The sequence below is a fragment of the Notolepis coatsorum genome (genome assembly GCF_963971535.1).
Source record: "Notolepis coatsorum genome assembly, chromosome: 19".
NCBI classification, from domain to species: domain Eukaryota; kingdom Metazoa; phylum Chordata; class Actinopteri; order Aulopiformes; family Paralepididae; genus Notolepis; species Notolepis coatsorum.
The window spans coordinates 84,617,630-84,645,174 of record NC_140183.1 but is presented as its reverse complement, the minus strand read 5'-3'; the positions used below and the strand labels follow the sequence as shown (position 1 = coordinate 84,645,174).

The 27,545-nt window shown below is 45.9% G+C and overlaps 1 protein-coding gene across 1 annotated transcript; it reads left to right on the top strand.

The window, feature by feature from the left end:
* Nucleotides 1-19,629: 19,629 nt before the first annotated feature.
* Nucleotides 19,630-20,572, top strand: LOC311246596 (uncharacterized protein; the record flags this gene model as incomplete). Its single annotated transcript, XM_084336746.1, has 3 exons — nucleotides 19,630-20,010; nucleotides 20,236-20,385; nucleotides 20,567-20,572. The coding sequence occupies 3 exons, from the start codon at nucleotides 19,630-19,632 to the stop codon at nucleotides 20,570-20,572; spliced, it is 537 nt and encodes a 178-aa protein (XP_084192872.1).
* Between the last annotated feature and the right edge of the window lie 6,973 nt (nucleotides 20,573-27,545).

Sequence of the window (27,545 nt, the reverse complement as noted above, 5' to 3'; positions counted from 1 at the left end):
ATAAGACAACATTTCATTAGCGGTAAGGTAAACATTCTATGTTTCTCTGAAACTAAACTGGATTCATAGACCTACTCTAGCGAGGCCTTTAACACAATGGCGCCCGACCACGGAGATCTCCGTGTTTCGATTCCACCCATTGTGGACAGAAGCACGGATATATCCGTGGCAAGTTGTTATTGCTTTTATTCCATTTTAATAACCTATTCAAGGTCGCTGAGCGGCACTGCAGATGTACCCTACTCTTTGAATTCGAGAAAGTGCAATACCGACCAGATCCTCTTAGGGGCGCTATCGCGATAATGCAGTGTGCCTTGTGGCTGAACGGAGCATTATTTTTTTTTACTTTCAATGGAGTTTTCAGTTAGCTGGATTCTGGATGTGCAGCATGTAGCTTGGATTACGTTTTGGATTGCGGATTTCACTATGCAATAAGGGGATTTATCATCAGCCAATGGACATATCGATCTACCAGATGGCGATCGATAATGGGGAAATGCTCAGGGGGATCCCACCGGCCCACGGTAAGATCTTTTTCACGTAAAGTACATCCCGATCGGGCCTTGTTTTGATAGCCATCCATCCGATCAATGAATGAGGCTAATGAGGCTAACGCGGTTATTGGTAATCAATAATCAGAAACGACGTCCCCCGCCCCCCCCCCCCCCCCTTTCATGCATACATGCTTGAGGATCGTGCCGATCATATGCAGTTTGAGTTATTTCTGTAGCATATGTATAACGGAAATGCCATTGGATATAAGTAGTAGCTATTAGCCCTTTATCTCGCCTTCCAGGAAATATCCTAGCCGAAATCCCGTATAACGCTTATATTCACGGCGCTATAAAATGAGAACGTATTGATGATTTTTTTTTTAAGCCATTTTGAAGGGACGGTTTATAGTCTCAATTGACAATGAGAATGGACAGATAGCAATACTATAAAGTATAGATTTAGCTCTACAAACAGCCCCATGTCTGTTTACATTTGCCGGTCCTCTAGAGATTTATTAGACGCATCCCAATGGCCCAGAATGTGTTAACCTTGAACTGGAGAGCCTGGACTGGTCAGATGAACTCAATGGTACACTGGTTGAAGAAACATGGCTTGGTTTCAAAACCAAATTTTCAACAATACTAAACAACATGGCCCCCCTAAGAACCACCAGGGTAAGAAATCGCGCTGAGCCGTGGATGCAAACTGAAATACTGACCGCTATGAAAACCAGAGACAAAAAATGCTCTGAGTTTCGTAAAAGTCAGTCAAAGCTTACCAAAAGCACGAGCAGTGAACTCCAAGCCCACGTGACTGAACTCAAACTGGAAAGAAACAGACTAAGAAATGACGTAAACTCCATGATCAAAACAGCAAAAAAAGAATTCATCAATGACAAAACCGAGGAAAACAAAAACAAACCATGTGAACTTTGGAAATTACTCAATAATCAACTAGGCTGCAGTAAAAAATTTAAAACCAGATTCTCAAACATAAACATAAAGACGGACAACACGCTCATCACAGACAAGCTGGATGTAGCCAATTACTTAAACATTTTCTTCACAAACATAGCCACAACACTGGTAAACAAACTACCCTCCCACTCAGGGCATTATGGGGTAGAACACATAGTAGCATACTACAAGAACCTAGGGGTCCACAAAGACGACTTCAAACTGGAAATGGTAACAACAGATGAGGTACTCAAAAAACTGAGCGCCCTCCAACCGAACAAGGCCACTGGCCATGACAACATCCCCTCCAAATTCCTCAGAGACTCAGCAGCCGCCATCACCCCAGTCATCACACACATAATAAACCTCTCCATAAAACAGGGACACGTCCCCAAGGACTTCAAAAAAATCAAATCTACGAATTCCAATCTGGCTTCAGAACATCCCACTCCACTGACACATGCCTTCTCTATTTAAACGACCACATCAAACAAGAGGTGGACGCGGCCAAATACTGCGGCATGGTCATGCTGGACCTACAAAAGGCCTTCGACACTGTCAATCACACCATTCTGATTGACAAACTAAAAGCAATTGGTTTTGATAGCTTATCAGTGAGCTGGATGCAATCCTACCTGGAGGGGAGAGAACAGATGGTGGAGGTAAACGGTACCCTATCCCCCCCCTCACAGTGAGCTGTGGTGTTCCACAAGGAAGCATACTAGGACCGCTACTGTTCCTAATTTATGCAAATTACATGTCGTCAGCTTGTGACTGCAACATGTTCCTGTTTGCGGACGACTCAGCCCTGCTGGTCTCTGACAAGAACAAGTTACAGGTTGAAAAAAACCCTCCGCTCAGAACTAGGCAAAATCTGCATATGGCTCGCTGATAACAAACTATCATTACACATGGGCAAAACAGAGTCCATTCTCTTCGGTTCAAATAACAAACTCAGTAAGACCGACGGCTTCTCAGTTACAGTGGGTGTTGTGAAGGATCAGATTAAACCGAATATATATATTTATTTATGGATATATATTTAATAGTATTTGTATATCGTTTGATATCCCTTGTATATTCCTTGTACATATACACTGAATATCCCTTTAGTCTACTAACAGCCCATAATAGTTTCATTCTCTCATTGGACAAGAACTTGGCGCCAGCAGCCAACCCCCTTGGTTCAAGTTCAATCGTGCCGACGAACATGTCGTTACTAGCCCGGTTCCGCGTAGGAATACGTCTACCGAAATACGAATGGTACTATTTGTTCACAGCGCATATATATATGGCGCAAGTAAAGTAGAACTTCCTCTTTTAGTCCATTAGTTCTTTACCCTCCAACCTAGTGGCAAGACGTTAAGCCTCACCCACGATCCACGTGTGGTGCAGTATGGTCAACTTGGCCTCAGAATGGCATTGAGACATCGTGTGGATTAATAGTTGAATTGTCATAGTTTGGCACTATACCGTCGAGTGGGACGTATTTCTATTAAGTTAATAATAGTCTATTATGTATGGTGCATCGTTCGGTTAGAGTTATACAGTGAGTAGTACCCCCATCGTTTTCCTCACGTTATCTAGAGTCTTAACCAGGCTGGGCAGACCACGTGTGGTGCTTTCATCCGAGGAGTTCTGGGCTAGGACGAGTGGACCTGCACATTGGATTACCTTACCCGGACGACGGCGAGCCCTACACGGCTTGGATTATCTACTTGCTTTGGGTGCTTTGATTTATGTCATGGATAACAGCCAACACTGGTGAGTGTTGGAACTACCCCCCGAGAGGAGTACAGGTGAGACGGCGCTCTACCCCGAGTGAGGTCGCCTCACGTCTCTTCGTTGTGGACCGGCAGCTACCGTCTACAAGAGGGCCCAACTGTATTCATCTGTGGACCAAGGTTCTGTGGGCACCGTGTTCAGCACTCTGAATTCTCCCAAGAAATCGTTGGCCAGATGGGATATCGCCGGCGGCTCTCCTAACCGCCCCCCCTACTGACTTACAACCAGCAGGACCCCCCTTTAGTATATCCAGTTATAATCATTAAGTACCATCGCTATAGTTCCCTAAAGAACCAGGTTGTATACTTGCTTCCTGCGTAACCAGAGATTGGACATTCAATGTTGATTTGCCTACGAATACTCATTTGCCTTACAAGTGCATTCAAATCATAAATGTCATTAAGTGAACGTTGTATATACCCTTTGCTATATATTAAATATTCGACTTATACATTTGTGTGGACTTGGTTTCATGGTGGGAAAGTGTTCATCATATCTATATCATGTACTGTGTGGCCAGTAGTTAAAGTACATAAAGCGGTAGTGGTTTAATGATACCATACTTATCAATACAGTCAGGGAATTGTACCCCTCAGTTACAATTGGTCCTTCGAGCCGGAGGGTAACTAGTGTAATATTAATATAGTGTTATTAATATTGAAATGGCCTATGATGAACACTCCACGAAACGGTCCTCCTAACGTAGAACGCCCGCGGCGCAGACGACAGACACCTCAGTACTTAGAGGATTACGCTGTCAGTCAACTACCTAGCCTTCGACAAACGGTAAACGCGGTAAAAGTAGAAAGTAAAATTATGTCTGACCTTAACGACCAGGTTACCCCGACCACAGAGGCCCTAGTGGGTTCTAATGTAACTGACCAAGCTCACGGTGGGGACCAGGAGGGAGCTGACATGCCTTTACCCCCCGCCAATACCGAAGAAGTAGTCCCCGACCAGCCCCGGGAGGAAGACAACCCTACAGAGAGAGAACTCTGCACGGAACAAGATGAGGAGAGCGCCGAGGAGATAGAGCTCCAGGACTCCCCAACGAGTACAGCCAGGAGCGGCTCACCTCTACAACCGTCTTCCCCCAGCGAAGCGGAGATGCTATCACAGGCGTTCCTCGTCAGCCTGACAGCCTCTACCGAACGCGATCGACTCCAGGGTGAACGCGATCGACTTCAGGGTGAACGCGATCGACTCCAGACACAGCAACGGAGCGAAGAAGAGCGCATACGCCTGGAGATGAGACGCCTTCAGACGGAAGAGAATATGGCAAGAGACCGAGCAGACACCCAGCGCGCCGCTGACGGTGCCCAAAGAGAGGCAGAGCGCGACCTCGCTCTCATCCAGCGCGAAACCGAGCGCGACAGACTACAGGGCGAGCGCGACAGACTACAAGCGCAGCTAATGGAGCAGCTGATCACCAAGGCAACACCCTCTCCCTCCGCCAGGGGTTCAAGGAACTCGTCGAGACAACAGTCAAGGGCAGCATCCCCTAACCGAGCAAGCGACCCTGAACTTGACCAACAGACCAAGCCTATACCCCCCGCAGACCCCCTTCCCCGACCGGTCCAAGCGAGACCCAGCTACAAGGAAGGAGCGGCATACACTGCGGAGAAGCTAAATAAACGACTACAGGATCTAGAGGACCTGATAGAAGAAGAAGAGGGAGAGGAGGAGAACCAAGCCCGACGACAGCACAGTACTCCACCGGACCAGGAGGTCCAGTACAGCCCAGGCTATACCCCCGCGGCGCTGCGCTACGCTACAGACCCCCGACTCTATTCACGGGTGAGCATGACGCACGACCAGCCCCGAGGAATAGCACCTGGACCAGCGGGCCATGGTACCCTGCCGGTACCAGCCCACAGAGAGGCGCAAGAGGAGACTCGCCTAGGAGGCCTCTCCCCCAACGCTCGCCGATTTATCAGCCATCCACGGCGTCATACATTGGCACACCGACGTTTCCAGACTTCACCTATGAGAATCGAGCACAGTACACGGAGCTCCGGATGTGCTTAGAGACAATGATGGTGGATGTCGCTGATGAACGCCACAAGTATGCAATATTACTGAAGCACCTGAAAGTACCCCGAGCGCACAATATAGCGCTAGCCTATGCCACCTCTACGACCCCATACACCGCGGCTCTAGCAGCGCTGGACCAGAGATATGGACGTATATGGGATTACGTAATCCAAGAGATAAGGCATATTGACCGCCTACCCCCAGCAACAGACAATCGCTCATTAGACGACCTGTCTATAAAAGTGCAGTCCCTGGTAGGGATGCTGGGAGCGCAACGAGAAAAGGGTATGCACGAGCTATACGCCAACTCTAACGTCGAGAGGATTTTAGAGAAGCTGCCACCCGCCAGACAAGAGCGCTTCAGGCGGCAGAGAGACCACCGTGATCCTAACGGTCCCGAACCATCCCTCCTCGATCTAGCCGACTTCCTGGCGAGAGAAGTCAGCAGCCTACGACTGGATACGTTTGTGCGGAGCACACCAAGCTCCAGAGAGGGACCCAGGAGAATAAACGATGGAAGAAGATCGGTGACTGTCATGCACCAATCAGAATCAGTACCGAGCAGTAAGAACCACAGTGCCCCCTCGAGAAAAGAGAAGTGGAAGATGGTGTGCCCGTACTGCGAGAAGGAACACTGGCTGTCACAATGTGACCTGTTCACAAAGATGAATGCAGAAGAAGTGAGTCAATGGATAAAGTCCAACAGGCGCTGTTACCGATGTGCGCGCAGTCACATGGCAGCCGAGTGCCGCCTAAAGAAGAGGTGCAGTCGGTGTGACGGAGCCCACCTAGATGTCCTACACGACAGTAACAGAAGAAAGCCTGCACCTGCACCATCGAGCAGCACAAAGGCAAGTGTCATGTACATTGACCCCGCCAGCAGCAGCGGCGCCCAAGTGCTCTTAAAGGTAGTCCGTGTAACATTGAGCTACCAAGATAAAGTCATGGACACTTACGCCGTCCTTGATGACGGGTCAGAGAAGACCCTTCTGCTCGCGTCCGCTGCGGCCCAGCTGGGACTGCGGGGGAGCGAGAACCAAATGACGATTCGGACAATAAGAAGAGATTTAAAGACGATAAAAGGCGAGAATGTCTCCTTCACTATCGCAGCAAGCGGGCAGCCAGAGAGACGGTATAGGATTACAAATGCTTTCACCAGCCAAGAAATAGGACTATCACAGTACACCTACCCCATCGCCAAGCTGATGGATAAATATGTGCACCTGCGTCAACTACCTATCCCGCTCATAGACGGCGCCACCCCGACCCTGCTGATAGGCTCCGACCATGCAGACCTCATAGTCCCGATAGACCGGGTCCATACAGGACCCAGAGGCTGTCCTGCAGCAGTCGAGACCCGCCTAGGATGGACACAAGGCCCCCTCGCTAAATCTCTCAACCGAACAGCAGCCACTAGCTGCCTCCACTCCAGAGTGACAGAAGAAGACACCACTCTCCTGCAGCATGTCGAGAGGCTATGGACACTAGAGACAATGCCCTTTAAGAACGAAAAGAAAGACATTCGTTCTAAAGAAGACATTTACGCCATAAACCTCCTCGAGCAAGGGACAAAGAGAGTCACAGTCGGCGGAGTGATGAGATACGCAACTCCACTCCTGAGGCGAGAGGGAATGCCCACCTTTCACGCCACGAAAGAAGCTACAGAGCGGTATCTATTGAACACAGAGCGGCGCCTAGCCAAAGACCCCGCTCAAGAGAGTGCGTACCGCGCTGAGATTGAGAAGCTAATCACAGCGAGACACGTAATGAAGATTGACATTAAAGAGGCCGATCAGACGACCGAATCATGGTACGTGCCGCACCACAAGGTCCACCACAACGGCAAGGATCGCATTGTGTTTAACTGCAGCTACCAGATCGGATCCCAGAATCTGAATAAAGAGCTCTTGCCCGGCCCCACACTCGGCCCCTCTCTACTAGGCGTGCTACTACGCTTCCGCCAGGACAAGGTGGCTATCAGCGGGGATATCAAAGGGATGTTCCTGCAGGTGAGACTAGTGGAGGAGGATAAGCCCCTGCTGCGGTTCCTATGGAGAGAGAGGATCGGAGATGAGCACCCAGCCATCTACCAGTGGGAAGTCCTCCCCTTCGGAACCACATGCAGCCCGTGCTGTGCTACATTTGCACTACAGAAACACGTCGCAGAGGACCCAGCAGCAGATGAAGAGGTCCGACACAGTGTGAAGAACAGTTTCTACGTGGACAACTGTTTACAAAGCGTTTCGACTCAAGAAGAAGCCGAGGCTCTCCTACTCAAGCTACGCGCCTCCCTGATCAAAGGCGGCTTTGATCTCAGGCAGTGGGCCAGCAGCGACCCGCACGTATTGCGCAGCCTCTCCCCCGCGGACAAGGCTGCCAGCAGCGAGACCTGGATGGCGACCATCCCAGGAGAAGCCCAAGAAATGACACTAGGATTAGTCTGGCGCTTCAAAACAGACTCGCTCCACTATAGACACAAACCCCTGACCACGGAGCAGGGAAGGTCGACGGCGATACCGACCACCAGGCGGAGTGTGTACAGAACACTCGCCAGACAATATGACCCGTTGGGATGTATTCTACCTTACACCACCAGGGCAAAGATGATTGTACGAGCACTATGGGACAAGGACCAGGGCTGGGACGACCCAATACCCGCACCCCTTGCCTCCACATGGAGAGAGTGGGAGACGGAACTCCGCTCACTCCCAGGCGTCAATATACGCCGCAGCTACTTCCCACCCACAGTGAGGCCAGAGACATGCAAGATGGATCTACACGTCTTCAGCGACGCCTCCGAAGTAGCCTATGGATCAGTGGCCTACTTGCGTGCCCAAGAGAAGGGAGGAGAGATACACACCGCTTTCATCCTGGCTCGCTCAAGAATAGCCCCACGAAAGCAACAATCTATCCCGCGTCTAGAGCTCTGCGCAGCCCTAGCAGGAGCGCATCTAGCCACGTTAATCCAACGTGAACTCACCATTCCGGTGCACAGAACAATCTTGTGGTCAGATTCCACGACAGTACTCACATGAATCAAGTCTGATTCATGCAGATACAAAGTCTTCGTGGGAGTCAGAGTCACCGAGATTCAAGAGTTAACAGAAACAGCGAGCTGGCGGTATGTGGACACCAAACACAACCCAGCTGACGTCATCACCCGGGGAATGTCCCTAGATGACCTCACCCGTCACAACATCTACAGTGACGGACCAGAGTTCCTCAAGCTCCCGGAAGAAGAGTGGCCTACGCCCACCCCACGGGAAGCGAGTAAAGAGGAGGCTGAGAACAAGAAACCTATGTTCTGTGGACTGAGCACAGTCGCCTCCACAGACCCCAACATAGATGATTGCATTACCCTACAGAGTGCGCAGCTAAAGACATTCCTGTGGCACCACCCAGAGATTCAGCCCACTGCCGACATTTCAATAATGGATTGGATTTATATAGCGCTCTTCTCTGACTGACTGTTGCTCTGACTCAGAGCGCTTCACAGAGTCCATTATTCGTTCATATACAGTCATACCGGTGGTGGTAAGCTACAATTGCAGCCAGAGCTGCCCTGAGGCAGACTCACGGAAGCGTGGCGAATAATCAACGCCTACGGCCCCTCCGACCACCACCAACATTCATTCACATGCATACACATTCATACGAGGCAAGTAGGTTAAGTGTCTTGCCCAAGGACACAACGGCAAGCAGCTCTTCTACTACAACGAGCCCAGAGAGACTCGTTCCCCGACGAGCTAGACTGTCTACAGGGAGGAAAGCCCGTCCCATCAGACAGCAGATTGCTCCACCTGGCACCCGAGAGCGACGCCCATAATCTCATCAGAGTGGGTGGTCGTCTGCGGAGGGCCCCCAATCTACCGGATGACGTTAAGTACCCGATAGTCTTGAACAGCCGACACAAGGTCACAGAGCTGATCATAAAGAAATACGACGAGGATGTGCATCACGCAGGAGCAGAGAGAGTCTTCGCGGAGATCAGACGTCGCTATTGGATACTTCAATCGAGAGAAGCAGTTAGACGCTTCCAGCGAACCTGTCTAGACTGCCGAAATTGGCGCGCGCATCCCTGCATACCCCGGATGGCTGACCTACCTCCCTGTCGCCTCCGACTCGGCGACAAGCCATTCCACTCCACAGGCATGGACTGTTTTGGCCCGTTGTATATAAAGAAAGGAAGAGGAACCGAGAAGCGGTGGGGTATTGTATTCAAATGCATGACCACCAGAGCGATACATATCGAACTCCTTCCAACCATGAGCACAGACTCATTCCTTATGGCCTTCCGAAGATTCACATCACGGAAAGGAAAACCGTCTACATTGTTGTCTGATCACGGGACAAACTTCAAAGGCGGAGAAAGAGAGCTGAGAGAGAGCTTCCAAGCTATGGGCCCAGAACTTAAGACCCACCTCGCTCCATCCCAGATTGACTTCCAGTTTAATCCCCCGAACGCACCCCACTTCGGTGGAACCTGGGAACGAGAAGTACGTTCTATAAAGACAGCCCTGTACGCCGTGCTTGGGGCCCAGACTGTAGCGGAAGAAGTCCTAATGACAGTCCTCACGGAGATCGAGGGAGTATTGAACTCCAAGCCCCTCGGCTACGTCTCCAGTGATATAGCAGATGTCGACCCAGTCACCCCCAACACACTCTTGATGGGGCGGCTGGACCCCGCGCTACCCCAGACAATGTACAGGCCTGAAGAAGCGAACGGCCGAAGAATGTGGAGGTACAGTCAAGTACTGGCCGACAAGTTTTGGAACAGCTTTCTACTCCACTACCTACCGTCTCTACAGACCCGCCAGAAGTGGGTAAAAGAGAGAGACAATTTGACAGAAGGAACAGTCGTCATGATTATCGACCAGTCACTACCCAGAGCTATGTGGCCGGCTGGCCGCGTAAGCAAAGTGATCACCGGTGCCGATGGAAAGGTCCGAGCAGCTGAAGTGCTCGTCCAAGGGCGAACTTACACACGACCCGTGGCGAGGCTGATAGAACTGCCTAGACTCCCAGACACTATCGATGACGACCATGACCCCATGACTTTGTGAGTTGACTGACCCTTACAGCGGACCTTGAGTGGTAGACAGTGCGGTTAATCTGTCTCTGCTTAGCTAATTAGGTGGGACAATTTGGGGGCGGCTGTTGTGATGGATCAGATTAAACCGAATATATATATTTATTTATGGATATATATTTAATAGTATTTGTATATCGTTTGATATCCCTTGTATATTCCTTGTACATATACACTGAATATCCCTTTAGTCTACTAACAGCCGATAATAGTTTTATTCTCTCATTGGACAAGAACTTGGCGCCAGCAGCCAACCCCCTTGGTTCAAGTTCAATCGTGCCGACGAACATGTCGTTACTAGCCCGGTTCCGCGTAGGAATACGTCTACCGAAATACGAATGGTACTATTTGTTCACAGCGCATATATATATGGCGCAAGTAAAGTAGAACTTCCTCTTTTAGTCCATTAGTTCTTTACCCTCCAACCTAGTGGCAAGACGTTAAGCCTCACCCACGATCCACGTGTGGTGCAGTATGGTCAACTTGGCCTCAGAATGGCATTGAGACATCGTGTGGATTAATAGTTGAATTGTCATAGTTTGGCACTATACCGTCGAGTGGGACGTATTTCTATTAAGTTAATAATAGTCTATTATGTATGGTGCATCGTTCGGTTAGAGTTATACAGTGAGTAGTACCCCCATCGTTTCCTCGCGTTATCTAGAGTCTTAACCAGGCTGGGCAGACCACGTGTGGTGCTTTCATCCGAGGAGTTCTGGGCTAGGACGAGTGGACCTGCACATTGGATTACCTTACCCGGACGACGGCGAGCCCTACACGGCTTGGATTATCTACTTGCTTTGGGTGCTTTGATTTATGTCATGGATAACAGCCAACACTGGTGAGTGTTGGAACTACCCCCCGAGAGGAGTCCAGGTGAGACGGCGCTCTACCCCGAGTGAGGTCGCCTCACGTCTCTTCGTTGTGGACCGGCAGCTACCGTCTACAAGAGGGCCCAACTGTATTCATCTGTGGACCAAGGTTCTGTGGGCACCGTGTTCAGCACTCTGAATTCTCCCAAGAAATCGTTGGCCAGATGGGATATCGCCGGCGGCTCTCCTAACCCCCCCCCCTACTGACTTACAACCAGCAGGACCCCCCTTTAGTATATCCAGCTATAATCATTAAGTACCATCGCTATAGTTCCCTAAAGAACCAGGTTGTATACTTGCTTCCTGCGTAACCAGAGATTGGACATTCAATGTTGATTTGCCTACGAATACTCATTTGCCTTACAAGTGCATTCAAATCATAAATGTCATTAAGTGAACGTTGTATATACCCTTTGCTATATATTAAATATTCGACTTATACATTTGTGTGGACTTGGTTTCATGGTGGGAAAGTGTTCATCATATCTATATCATGTACTGTGTGGCCAGTAGTTAAAGTACATAAAGCGGTAGTGGTTTAATGATACCATACTTATCAATACAGTCAGGGAATTGTACCCCTCAGTTACAGTGGGTGACAATATTGTCACAAGGAAAGAAGAAATTACCTACCTGGGTTCCATCCTAGAGGCAAATCTTTCCTGTGACAAAATGGCATCCAATGTAATAAAAAAAGTCAACCAACGAACTCAATTCTTGTACCGGATCTCCTCACTGGTAAACAAGAATACCCTGAAGACTCTGGCAGGGGCACTCATTCAAGGGTACTAAGACTATGCTTGCACCTCATGTACCAAATGGTAATGGTACCAAAGCACCTCAAAGGCGCTAAAAACAAAATTACAAACATCTCAAAACAAACTGGTCAGACTACTGCTTGACCTTACTCCTAGAACCCACCTCACCCCTGCCCACTTTGACAACCTAGGATGGCTTAGAGTAGACGACAGAGTACAGCAACTTGCAATGGGCCTGGTCTACAAGATACACTACACGACCAAGGTACCCATGTACATGTCAAAATACTTCCCAAAGGTCAGTGAATACCACGATCACAACACCAGAGGGAGCTCCACAAATCATGTTAAACCCAGATTCGGCTCAAACAAGGGACTAAACACGTTTAGCAATTATGCCACATCAATGTGGAACACCCTACCCAAAGCTGTAAAGGAATGTGAATCACTACCCACTTTCAAAAACACTCTCAAAGAACACCTACGGGAGACTGCAATTCGAAACTGGCCCCTGTAAATGTCCTAACCCAACCCCCTCCAATGTACAGTAAATGACCAAGTATGGTTGTCAATATTTCAATGTACAGTTTTGCTTGTACAGTTGTACAGTGTCCGCCACCCACCCACCCCTCCTACCCAACCCCCCCCCCCCCCCCCCCCCCCCCCCAACCACCTCCAATGTACAGTCCCCCCCACCCCCCCAACCCCACCCCACCTACCCAACCTCCTCCAATGTACAGTTTCTATGTCCAATGTATATACTCTCTTTTCTGGACTCTTTTTGTATCACAAACAGTACTGTATTTGCAAATCTGGTATGTCATAAATGTATAGATGTAGCGGTACTGTCTATCTGTATGTCGTGTATGTCATATATGTTATGATGAATTGAAAATGGGGGACCCTGATGTAAACAAGACGAAAGTCTTTCTCTGGTCTGCATCCCCTTAACAATTGTATGTAATTGAGCTGTACTGTACTGTACCCATTCTGCAATCTGTTAATAAAGTTTTCAATCAATCAATCAATCAATCAATCACACAGTCTATGTCAAACAGTCTGGAGGGACTGCAGTGTTGTTTACCCTCCCTCTCTGTTGATGGAATTGATCTGTCCGGGTCACTGATTGTCCCGTGAGAGTCTGGCGGCATCCTTTACCGAGAAGAATGAAAGGATGAAGGATGAAAACAAACAGATACTACAGAGACAAAGCATCCGATTTCACTGAGACTGGAAGGTTTGTAATGCAATCGTTTCCCACGACAGATGGAAATGGAGACTGCGGAGAATGCACATGTATTCATCTCACGGTGAAAAACAAAAACAAGCCACTGTAGAGTGATATGGCCTCAAACGACATTGCTTCTGCCCAATTCAACTTCGTCTCATGAGAAGATGGCCTTTGGGTTGTTTTCTTACCAGCTGGCAGAACTCCATCACCAGCAGAAACGGAATGTTCTCGCTGCACTGGCCTAAACACTGGAGGATGTTGGGGTGCTGGAGACTCCTGGACACACAGAGGTGGAAAACACAGAGAGAGAAATATATATATATAGAAAAAGAGAGACAACTTGATGAAATTGTTGTGTGTTTGCTTGTACAGTAAGTGAATACTGTGTGTGTGTGTGTGTGTGTGTGTGTGTGTGTGTGTGTGTGTGTGTGTGTGTGTGTGTGTGTGTGTGATGGCTTGTAAAACGAGTGGTCCTCACTCATGGAGGTGATGTGTGATTGGTGAAACTATCCCTCCCTTTATCCTGGGAGAACTGTTCTGAGATCTGATTTGGCTCAACATCTCCCCAACTGCAAAATCTGAAGATTCCTGGAAGGTCTGTCCCATATTGTCATGGTTCCTGCCTGGCTGTGCTCCTTCCTCTCTCTGTCTCTCTTCCCCCTTCTCCCGCTCTCATTATGATCAAGTAGGTGCAGGTGTGGTGTTCAGCAAGGCAGCTGATCAGAGGTCTGTGGGCATATTACATCATGGTATAACCCCGCCCCAGACGTGGAGAAGCTGTCGGATCGTAAACTCTCGTTACCAGTTAGTCGTGTTACTTTGCTCGTATTCTCTCTTCTGATGCTTCTAGTTGTTCGCCTGGATCTCATGTTCTTTGACCGTGTCTAACTTTGTACTCTCGTCGTCCTCTCTCCTCAGCCTGCTCGGCGAAGACCTGGAGACACTGGCCTGGCTCACAAGGAACTGCTCTGACACCTGCCAGGCTGACTATCCCTGTCCCTGCTCTGACCCCGTCTGTCTGACTCTCTTGCCCCCACGCACAGCCTGGACATTATGAGTATCACCCCTGTGTATCGACCCCTGCCTGGACATTGACCATTCTATTAAATATACCCATATTGGGTTTAAATTGGGTCTGCCGTTTCGCCTGGTCTGCAAATTGGGTTCCAAACACAACCGTGATACATATGTGTCTTCAGTACAGTATCTACACTGTACTTGTTACTAGGCAACAAGGACACTGCCAGCTGTTTTTGTAATTGACCTATCTCAACCCTATATCTCAAATAGACCAAAAAGGTGATCTATTGTAAACCCTATGCAATATTCATATATATTTGGATATTTGAAATCTGTCTGAAGTGAATAGTTAGAATCACAGCGCCACGGTGGTGCAGTGGTTAACACTGGTTAACACTGTTGCCTCGCAGCAAGAAGGTCCTGGGTTCGATTCCCACTTGGGGACCAGGTTGCTGGGTTGCCAGGTACCCAAGTGGGGTATCTCCCGGGCCTTTCTGTGTGGAGTTTGCATGTTCTCCCCGTGCTCGCAGGGGTTTCCCCTCCAGAAAAAGAGATAAACCAAATGGAAAAACATGCAGAACAGATCTGCAACGCTGTTGTGTCCCTGGCAAAGATGGACAGGAGCACTTGGATTGGTCCCCGGGTCTGCTCCTGGCTGCCCTTGGGGGGGAAGGACAACAGGATGGGTGAAGCGCAGAGAGGAAATTTAATCGTCAACCCCAAAAAATGCATGTGTGTGTTCCTATGTGTGTCTCCCATCTCGCATGTGTGTGTTCACTGCATGACAATGTAGCAATGTGTGCTGCAAATAAAGACATGAAGATGGAACTGATTGCATAAATAACTATGTATTTGCGGTTTTATTACCGTTTTTATCATTTTAATGTCTTATAATTTCCATCCTTAGTTATGGAGTGATTGTAATTATTTTCTTGTTTTCTTGTTATCCTTTTGTTTAGTTTTTTGTGTAAAGCACTTTGAGCTGCAATCTGTATGAATGGTGCTATATAAATAACATTATTATTTTACATTTATTTTAATTTAAATAAAAAAATACATATTTTAAGACTTCTAAAGAATGTCATGTTTTTAGACATAATATCTATATTATTCAAATGGGAGCTAAATATATTATACTTTATTATTATATTACATTATATCATACATATTATTTATATTATTCAAATTGAACTCAAATATGTTCCGTTGTGATGTCACAGTATGATGTCACAGTATGATGTTCCATTGTGATGTCACAGTATGATGTCATAATCAAACATTCTAGAACATTTGTGGTCTACAATTCAACAATTCTCTCAGAAGATCTCAGAACTCAGGTTGTTTCCGGCTACTTGTCTGTAAGCTTGAATATATACTGTAGATACAATTTTAAAATCCCCACATGGAAAAGGAAACAATGACCTGCGTCTGGAGGGAAGGTTCTGTGATGTGGTTATTAAAGTCAACAGCATTGAGTTTAACGCCCACAAGAACATCCTGTGTGGCTGCAGCGCCTATTTCAGGTATGTTTAGCTTGGTTCAGGTTAGCTTGGTTCAGGTTAACTTAGTTAGTAAAAAGATACTATACTGTACGTCTACTGTAAGAAGATACTATACATCTACTATAAAAAGATACTATACTGTATGTCTACTGTACAAATATACTATATGTCTACTGTAAAAAGATACTATACTGTACGTCTACTGTAAAAAGATACTATACTGTACGTATACTGTAAAAATATACTATACTGTACGTCTACTGTAAAAGATACTATACTGTACTTCTACTGTAAAAAGATACTATACTGTACTTCTACTGTGAAAATATATTATACTTCTACTGTGCTAAGACCCTATACTTCTACAGTGAATATATATTACTACACAGGACAGAATGTTGCTTACTGTTTACTCACTTTGAGCTGCAATCTGTATGAATGGTGCTATATAAATAACAATATTATAGGACAGAATGTTGCTTACTGTTTACTCACTTTGAGCTGCAATCTGTATGAATGGTGCTATATAAATAACAATATTATTTTACATTTATTTTAACTTAAATTTACAAAATATATTTTACGACTTCTAAAGAATGTCATGTTTTTAGACATAATATCTATATTATTCAAATGGGAGCTAAATATATTATACTTTATTATTATATTACATTATATTATAACATATAACATTACATTATATCATACATATTATTTATATTATTCAAATGGAACTCAAATTATGTTCCGTTATGACGTTACAGTATGATGTCACAGTATGATGTCACAGTATGATGTTCCGTTGTGATGTCACAGTATGATGTCATAATCAAACATTCTAGAACATTTGTGTATCTATTCAACAATTCTCTCATAAGATCTCAGATCTCAAGACAAGTGAAGATCTAACTTGTTGTTTCCAGCTACTATATACTGTAGATACAATTTTAAAATCCCCACATGGAAAAGGAAACAATGTCCTGTACAATCCTTAATGACCTGCGTCTGGAGGGAAGGTTCTGTGATGTGGTTATTAAAGTCAACAGCACTGAGTTTAACGCCCACAAGAACATCCTGTGTGGCTGCAGCACCTATTTCAGGTATGTTTAGCTTGGTTCAGGTTAGCTTGGTTCAGGTTAACTTGGTTAGTAAAAAGATACTATACTGTACGTCTACTGTAAAAAGATACTATACTGTACGTCTACTGTAAAAAATATACTATACTGTATATATACTGTAAAAATATACTATACTGTACGTCTACTGTAAAAAGATACTATACTGTATGTCTACTGTAAAAAGATACTATACTGTACTTCTACTGTGAAAATATATTATACTTCTACTGTGCTAAGACCCTATACTTCTACAGTGAAAATATATTACTACACAGGACAGAATGTTGCTTACAGTTTACTCACTTTGAGCTGCAATCTGTATGAATGGTGCTATATAAATAACGTTATTATTTTACATTTATTTTAACTTAAATTTAAAAGATATATTTTAAGACTTCTAAAGAATGTCATGTTTTTAGACATAATATCTATATTATTCAAATGGGAGCTAAATATATTATACTTTATTATTATATTACATTATATTATAACATATAACATTACATTATATTATATCATACATATTATTTATATTATTCAAATAGACTCAAATTATGTTCCATTGTGATGTTACAGTATGATGTCACAGTATGATGTTCCGTTGTGATGGCACAGTATGATGTCATAATCAAACATTCTAGAACATTTGTGTATCTATTTCAACAATTCTCCCAGAAGATCTCAGATCTCAGAAGGCAAGTGAAGATCTTAACTTGTTGTTTCCGGCTACTTGTCTGTAAGCTTGAATATATACTGTAGATACAATTTAAAAATCCCCACATGGAAAAGGAAACAATGTCCTCTACAATCCTTAATGACCTGCATCTGGAGGGAAGGTTCTGTGATGTGGTTATTAAAGTCAACAGCACTGAGTTTAATGCCCACAAGAACATCCTGTGTGGCTGCAGCGCCTATTTCAGGTATGTTTAGCTTGGTTCAGGTTAGCTTGGTTCAGGTTAACTTGGTTAGTAAAAAGATACTATACTGTAGGGATGGGACTTTCTAGCAAAAGTGATATTCGAAAATCGCTGGTTCTTAATATCGAATATAAAAATATATTGTTATTTTTTGTTTCAGTTTGAATTCAGTTAAAATGTTCAGTTTCAGTTAAATTCAGTTATTATTATTATTTTTTTGGTCCACTTTTTCTCCCATTTTCTATATTTTCTCCCATCCCAATTTCGTATCATCCAATTCAACCCTCCCCTGTCACGAACGCTGTTTCTTGCCTCCCACAAGCCGGCTGCAATGTGGACTAAGTCATACATAGCACAAGTCCCCTCCGGTACTTGAGGTAACAGCAGTCGCATCTTTTCACCTGCGCAGCTCGATCTCTCAGTGGCGAGGAGTAACGCATGGGAGGCTCACGCTGCCCCCGACACTTCCTGATTCTACTGCGCAGGCGCACCAACCGACCTGTAGGAGTCGCTGTCCACAACGCCCGATCCCCACCCATCAGTTTCCCACCCCCTAATACGGCCAATGTGTATTAGTATGAACGACCAGCTAAACTGAAAGCAATGTGGAGCGCTGGGCTCGAACAGGCAAGCCCAGCGTCTCCGTCATTCGTGGCGAGCGCCTTGCCCACTACGCCACGTAGCCGTCCAGTTAAATTCAGTTATTCTTTTTAATAGAATGGATAATTAAAATCAAAGGGTATTGCACATAAATAGGCACTTCTATCAACCGGTTTTAATAAACAAACAGAAACAGTAGCATGTGCATCTTTTAGATCAATTAGGCTATGAAAATTAGGCTGCCTCTAAATATAAAAAGGAATGAAATAAGAATGGTTTGCTTCAAAAAGAAAAGAAAAAAATGTAATCCCCCCCCCCCTTGAATATTCGGTCCCATCCCTATACTGTACGTCTACTGTAAAAAGATACTATACTGTACGTCTACTGTAAAAAGATACTATACTGTACTTCTACTGTAAAAAGATACTATACTGTACTTCTACAGTGAAAATATATTACTACACAGGACAGAATGTTGCTTACTGTTTACTCATCAGATATCTCTATACACTGCATCCCACAGAACCAACCAACTTCACTCACTGTAGCGACTCAGAGAAACCAGTCTACACTATCCCTGGGGTGTCCGCGGCTATGATGCAGCTCATCATAGAGTACGCCTACACATGCTTTGTGCCGGTGACAGCAGAGAACGTGGAAGAGCTTCTGGTGGCTGCAGATCAGCTTCTCGTCACTGGCATAATAGGAGCATGCTATGACTTCATAGAAGGCCAGCTGTCTCTGGAAAATTGTGTCGGCATCTGGAGGTTCACGGACATCTACTGCTGCCCTGACCTGAGGCGCAAGGCCCATCTCTTCATCGTGTGTCACTTTGAGGAGATGCTTGTGTCTCACAGGAGTTTGTGGAGCTGTCCCTGCAGCAACTGGTGGACATCATCGAGAGGGATGATCTAAACGTGGTACTAGGGAACGTAGGTTCCCTAGTACAGTGGTTCTCAAACATTTGGGTCCAAACTGTTCCCTAGCAACAGAATTCCAGTGAAACCGTCTACAACCGCTGTCTAAGTTGTACCCACTGTCTGCTTGTCTCTTCCCAGGTTTGCATGGGATTGATGAGGCCTGACTACTTCCATAACAACATGCAGAACAACCCTGTGGTGAGGGACAGCCACGACTGCAGGCCCGTCATCCTCAGCATCCTGAAACCCCCTGGCTCCGACAGGCTCCCAAACCCCCTGCCTGCCTGCCCCAGGAGGTCCTATTGGCCATCGGAGGCGTTGGTGGCGGCAGCATGGAGGCTTACGATATCCGAGCCGGTGGATGGATGGACGTGAGCGTTGAGGCGCAGAGTCCCCGGGCCTACCATGACAGCGCTTATCTCCACGGTCTGGTCTACTGCGTCTGCGGCAAAAACAGCGTAGAGTATTTCAGCAGTGTGCGCAGGTTCAACCCCATCACTCGTAGCTGGCTGCAGGCGGCTCCCATGCACTCACGCCGCTGTTACGTCAGCATGGTCGCGTTGGACGGCTGTATCTATGCCATGGGAGGGTTCGACAGACACGTGCGACTGAACACCGCAGAGCGCTACGAGCCTGAAACCAACCAGTGGACAGTGATTTCACCCATGCTGGAGCGCAGGAGCGATGCCGGCGCCGCAGAGCTCCACGGCAAGGTGGGTGGAACTGTGGTAGATGAACCCAAGGAACGTTCACATTAAAAACTAAGCGATTGGTATCATTCAGAATCAGAAATCATAAATGTCTTTATTGCCAAGTAAGCTTCCACATACAAGGAATTTGTCTTGGTCCTTTGGTGCATCAACATTAACAGACAATTAAAGTAGAATGAAAAAAATTTGAATATATAAACTAAATTAGAATATTCTTTCTTATTACAGGTTTACATCTGTGGTGGCTTCAACGGAGCGGAGTGTCTGCTCACAGCTGAGTGCTACAGCCCAGACACCAACCAGTGGACTCTGATCGCCCCCATGAGCAGCAGGCGTCAAGGAGTGGGAGTCGCTGCGTACGGAGGTCAAGTCTATGTGGTAGGTGCACATGGAGACAAATGCTTTATACTAGATATTTTTATAGATATGTATCATTTGACTTGCAATGCTGCTGTGATGCCCTCATTTCCCTAAGTGGATTAATAACGTGTCTGCCTGCCTGTCTACCTGAGACACACACTAAAACATTCCTCTCATGTGTCCTGTCCTCGGGTTGGAGGGTTGAACAGAGACAACCGCCTGGATAGCGAGGAGGCCTACAGCCCCTTGACTGACTCCTGGCGCGCCCTGCCCACCATGCTCACCCCCCGCAGCAACTTTGGCATTGGGGTGTTGGACGACCTGCTCTTCGTGGTCAGAGGCTTCAATGGCTTCAACACCACCTCCAACGTGGAGCGCTACGACCAGAGCAGCGACAGGTGGACTGTAGCTGAGGACATGAAGATCCAGCGCAGTGCCCTAACCTAAGCTGCTGCATAATGCATGGCCTGCCTAATATGAGCCAGTACGCCACTCCCCGTGGCACCCTGCAGTGACCCCTGGAGGAGGAGGAGGAGGAGGAGGCAGCAGGGGGATCCATCTAAGAACCGTAAACATTTATTAGACCAGTCCAAAAGAAATCCTAATAAATGAATAAATTACTATCAGCCAAAGGTGGTGACGTTTCTTTCTTCTAGTAATTCCGACAATATCTGTTTTTGGTTTGTGTAATGCACAAATATAAAATATGGGCACTTTTATCCATATGGTTGAGCCTGTTAGGAATTGCACCTCCAACCCAAGCAGATTGCAGATCACTCTCTCTATATGGAGGCTACCATCTCTCCTCACTGATACTGGACACCTGCCAAACACACACACACATACATGCAAGCACATGGTACAATAAGACAATGATTACATAGTAAACATCAATATACATATACACACATAAGCAAATACACAAAAGACGGCAAGCACACACACACACATGCAAGCGCACATGCATGCACATGAACATAGTTTGTGTAAATAATATGTACAGTATAAAATCCTCACTTCCGTATTCTTCATTTCTGTGAATAAATCACAATCAGTGTGTTGGTTTGATCAAATCAAGGTTTTCAAGGACAGTGGTTCTCAAAGTGTGGTCCGGGGACCTCCAGGGGTGGCCTATTAACTCTCAATGTGGGGTCTCAAGGAAAACTCCAACATTTTGGGAAATTAGCTTATTTAACATCTTCCCTGGAGTTAGACAAGAAGATACATACCTTTTTTGTCTATCTGCATGCATTAGGCTTAGGGAACGCCCGCACCGTTAGCGTAGCTTAGCTTCATCACTGGAAGTGGGTCATACTTTTACCCTGAAGTTCCCTACAGTCACGAAATACACTCCAAAACGTTCCTGTAAACATGTTGTGACCTGTGTATTTACCACATGGAGAAATAAAAAATAATTGAATTTGACATTTACGTTTTCTAAGCAAAAAACAATTTTTTGCCTAACCACTCCTCTCTGGGCGCAGTGATTTCACGCAACGCAGTGCTACTTTCTAACGCTAACGCCAGTGTTTGTTTACATTTTCATTTCATTCAAAGGATCTGAACCGATTGAAGTTTATGGATACCATGACTGTGGTAAGTTTTAAGGGGCTAGCGTTACACAATAAATTAGTTATAATAATAGCATGAGTGTGGATTCACTCGCCCAAACCCTGTGGCCGTGCATCGCAGTCAGGAAAGGGGCTAACTAGGTCGATAGTCCAGCAACGTTATGTCCTATTCATCAATCTCACAATATTCGCTAACGTTAGACAGATGGAATACAGCCTTCCATCTAAAAACATAAATTAAAACTTACCACAGTCATGGTATCCATAAACTTCAATCGGTTCGGATCCTTTGAATGAAATGAAAATGTAAACAAACACTGGCGTTAGCGTTAGAAAGTAGCACTGCGTTGCGTGAAATCACTGCGCCCAGAGAGGAGTGGTTAGGCAAAAAATTGTTTTTTGCTTAGAAAACGTAAATGTCAAATTCAATTATTTTTTATTTCTCCACGTGGTAAATACACAGGTCACAACATGTTTACAGGAACGTTTTGGAGTGTATTTCGTGAGAATCGTGACTGTAGGGAACTTCAGGGTAAAAGTATGACCCACTTCCAGTGATGAAGCTAAGCTACGCTAACGGTGCGGGCGTTCCCTAAGCCTAATGCATGCAGATAGACAAAAAGGTATGTATCTTCTTGTCTAACTCCAGGGAAGATGTTAAATAAGCTAATTTCCCAAAATGTTGGAGTTTTCCTTTAACATGAAAATGTTTGAGAACATGTACAGTAACATGTGAAGGGAATGTTAAGTGTGTGTCACCAGGCAGCAGTTATAACATGTACAGTAACATGTGAACGGAAAGTTAAGTGTGTGTCACCAGGCAGCAGTTATAACATGTACAGTAACATGTGAAGGGAATGTTAAGTGTGTGTCACCAGGCAGCAGTTATAACATGTACAGTAACATGTGTACAGTAACATGTGAAGGGAATGTTAAGTGTGTGTCACCAGGCAGCAGTTATAACATGTACAGTAACATGTGAAGGGAATGTTAAGTGTGTGTCACCAGGCGGCAGTTATGAATGGACTGCATTTATATAGCGCTTTTATCCAAAGTACTTTATAACCTTTTTTTTTTTATATATACACTTTTTCTCCCATTTTCTATATTTTCTCCCATCCCAATTTCGTATCATCCAATTCAACCCTCCCCTGTCACGGACGCTGTTTCTTGCCTCCCACAAGCCGGCTGCAATGTGGACTAAGTCATACATAGCACAAGTCCCCTCCGGTACTTGAGGTAACAGCAGTCGCATCTTTTCACCTGCGCAGCTCGATCTCTCAGTGGCGAGGAGTAACGCGTGGGAGGCTCACGCTGCCCCCGACACTTCCTGATTCTACTGCGCAGGCGCACCAACCGACCTGTAGGAGTCGCTGTCCACAACGCCCGATCCCCACCCATCAGTTTCCCACCCCCTAATACGGCCAATGTGTATTAGTACGGACAACCAGCTAAACTGAAAGCAACAAAGTACTTTATAACTTATGCCTCACATTCACCCATTCACTCATGTAAACACACACCGACAGCAGAGGTAACCATGCAAGGTGCAAACCTGCTCATCAGGAGCAGTTAGTTGTTAAGGGTCTTGCTCAAGGACACTTGTCTTTGACACGCTGCTGGGAGGAGCCAGAATCGGACTGGGAACCTTCCAATTACCAGACGAACACTCTGCCTCCTGATCCACTGTCGCCCCATGAAGTAATTGTCTCTCAGGTAGAGAGTGTGTGTGTGTGTGTGTGTGTGTGTGTGTGTGTGTGTGTGTGTGTGTGTGTGTGTGTGTGTGTGTGTGTGTGTGTGTGTGTGTGTGTGTGTGTGTGTGTGTGTGTGTGTGTGTGTGTGTGTGTGTGTGTGTGTGTGTGTGTGTGTGTGTGTGTGTGTGTGTGTGTGTGTGTGTGTGTGTGTGTGTGTGTGTGTGTGTGTGTGTGTGTGTGTGTGTGTGTGTGTGTGTGTGTGTGTGTGTGTGTGTGTGTGTGTGTGTGTGTGTGTGTGTGTGTGTGTGTGTGTGTGTGTGTGTGTGTGTGTGTGTGTGTGTGTGTGTGTGTGTGTGTGTGTGTGTGTGTGTGTGTGTGTGTGTGTGTGTGTGTGTGTGTGTGTGTGTGTGTGTGTGTGTGTGTGTGTGTGTGTGTGTGTGTGTGTGTGTGTGTGTGTGTGTGTGTGTGTGTGTGTGTGTGTGTGTGTGTGTGTGTGTGTGTGTGTGTGTGTGTGTGTGTGTGTGTGTGTGTGTGTGTGTGTGTGTGTGTGTGTGTGAGTGAGTGAGTGAGTGAGTGAGTGAGTGAGTGAGTGGCTGAGTGTGTTCAGTTGTGCCACAGAGGCAGTCATGAGCACCATGGGGAAAAGACCAGCACAAACAAAGACTACATGAGGTAAGAATGATTGGGTCTGAAGTACTATAGTCTGATATTTGTGTGTGTGTCTTTACTGACAAAAAGACAAACAATAAACAGATTAGGTTAAAGCCTAGCTGATTACACTTACTGGTGACAGGATTACAGTACTAACTAACACTAACAGGCAGGAAAGGGCATAGCAGGCAGACAATCAGACGAGGACTAACTGGGGCCAACAACATAAATAAATACACATGGGGGTGATGAGCAGATTATGACCAGCTGGTGAGGGACAGGGAGATAGAAATGGAACTGAGGACATCTACTGGGTCTGCAGGGGAAACCAGTCTATGGCCTGTGTGTGTGTGTGTGTGTGTGTGTGGGTGTGTGTAGGTGTGTGTGTGTGTGTGTGTGTGTGTGTGTGTGTGTGTGTGTGTGTGTGTGTGTGTGTGTGTGTGTGTGTGGAGAACCATAGTGTGATTCTAACTCTAAGTTGGTCAGTTCAGTGTTCACCCATCAGTATAACATTTTATCACAGTTTTTACCCGTAGTACCTTCATTACAGAACATATTTACATGTACATTTTAGATCTAATAGTTATCAAGCATATCAACTAGTGTTGATACAATCCAATCCAAACGTTTCATCATCTTCCTCTCATAGGACCCAAAGCGGTACGCTATGTGGCCCTCCCCCCCACCCCTCCACCCCTCCACCCGCCTCACCTGTACGGTTCAGACTCAGCCAAGAACTTCCTCTGCTCCAGAGGGCTGGCGCTCACCCGTAGCTCCTTCACCACAGCCTGGGAGGAGCTGCAGTCACACAGCACCTCTGCCAGGATCACCTTGGAGAGAGAGGGATGAATGAGGGCAAGAGGACGGGATGTAGAAACAGAGAGGGGGGGTGGGGGGAGAGATGAGAAGAGTGAGGCACAGAGATGAGGAGATTGGAAATAACGGGAATGCTTTAAGATGTTACGATGACTCATGCGATCTGGTGGGAAGCCAACGTTAAAATCTAGATGAACATGTTATATTGCGATGCTGGAGATACAACGCTGGAGTAACATTGATATTCTAAATAAAAACATGCGTTACGATGCGATACCTTTCCGAACCATCCATTTCCTATCTCCTGAAGGTAGTTGAGAGTGTGTCTTCTGAAGCACTGCAACTTGGAGTCTGTAGGAGCAAAGGAGGAAGATGAGATGACAGAGGAACAGATCAATGGTTGATCATTTTCACCAATCAACATTCCTGTCCCAATGGCGTACCAATGTCAGTAGGGGGTCAACTCCAGCTGGTTATATACTTTGTATGATATCCTTAATGGATCCATATGTTACACTGTTACAAGCTAAAAGGCAGAGTGGGAATTCAAAGACCATGTGCTGCTTGGTGCGTTTTGCTCTAGCGCCAACATATGCCTCTCGCACGCAGACAGTCTGCCTACGCTTCCAGTCTGCCTACGCTTCCAGTCTGTTTCAGGGGTTAAATACAGTCATCAGATGAATAACAAATCGTTTACTGTAGCAATAACAGCAATGAAAGCACAACACAGCATCATACACACAACTCAGTATACAGATGTTATATCTCTAAAAATAAACGTGTACAAAGCTGCGGGTGAGCCATGTCACCGTGACTGAGGGGTTCTTCTCACCTGCTCCATCCAGCAGGGCGGGGCAGGTGGGCCTGTCCCTGATGGGCAGGGTGTAGACCTCAGGGAGGGAGGGACAAGAGGACAGGCTGTCCTCCTGAACTGGGCTGGAACCAGCAGAGCACTCCTCCCCATCTGCATTATCAAACTCCTGATTGGATCGGGGACAGCACAGAAAGTGTAGAAGAGTCGCATTATATCAGGGTAAATAAAAAGCAAACCTATGATCGTTACACTTCACAAACCTCCACAGACATATATTTTAACAGTGGAGTGTCAAGGACTGGAGAGAATGAGGGCAGTCATTCTGAACTAATGACTAATGTCTGTTAGCTAAACTGCTGCATTGTCAGGTCAGAATCAAAGGGGTTATTCAATGTCAGAGAGAGAAGAGAGAAGACTCCCTATTTTCTAACTCATGAAATGACAATCACTGATTCATGTAGAGTTCAATTCATGGGGAGTCTGGCTGAATTGAATGCACCCCCTACAAACCAGATAAGGACATTCCAATCCCTTGGTGAATATTCTTGTGGATACAGAAAAGATTATAAGATATTATATAGATTATAACATAGTTTCTGCCTTCAGAATGCTTTATAAGAAACAAGTGGTTTCAGATACCATTACCTTACTCATTTTATATATACTTTTTATACTATTGTATGTTATATTGCTGCTTGTCCAGCCATACTATGGCAAATTCTCTAAATTCCTTCTAAGAATCCTATGTGTGGATTCATTCAAACCACATACAAATGGTGTAAGATTTGTATACAGTACGCCTTTTCCATATGGGTAACCTCTCCTTAGCCCTCTAGTTGGTCCACACATAATTATATGTAACACTACCATGCAATCATATATATATTATACACACACACACACACGATAGACACACAGTGCGACATGCAAGACAGGTGAATAAGTCTCTTACATGTTGAAGACTTACATTGAATCCCACCCCTCCTCTCTTACAGCACAGGCAGGTGAGAAGCAGAAGCACAAAGGAGACGAGCCCTGAGCAAGAGATGAGAATGACCACGTAGGGTGGAGGAGAGAGGGACGCAGCCCTGGATTGAGAGACTGAGAAGGAGGGAGAGAGAGAGAGAGAGAGAGAGAGAGAGAGAGAGAGAGAGAGAGAGACAAGGGAGGGGAAATAATTAGTGTTGCTATTTAAGCAACTAACATCTTCTAAGGGGACACACTGTTAGGTTTGAGTCGGTGAGAAGGTAAACAGAGAGACTTCAGTTCGTCAGGAAAGACCAAAGTCGCCTTACACAGGTTTTATTTAGCAGGTGGGAGACCGTTGGAACATTTTTTTATAAGAGGCAGGTTTGGAACACAGTGAGTGGAGGAACCCAATGTGCTACTTGCATTGGGGGGATTTGGGGGGAGGAAGCAGGAAGGAAAATCAAGTTTAGAGGGGAAAAAAACATTATAGTCTAAACCGATAAAAAAAGGGGGGGGGGGAAGAAAGAGAGATTGGAATTAAAACTTTTTTTTTTTTTGGTAATTGGGAGAAGTATACCATTCCAGTTAGGAAAGAGCAGGAGGAGAAGGGGAATATCAGAAATGGCATTCGGAAACACACAGCTTGAGAAGCAGGGGAGGGTG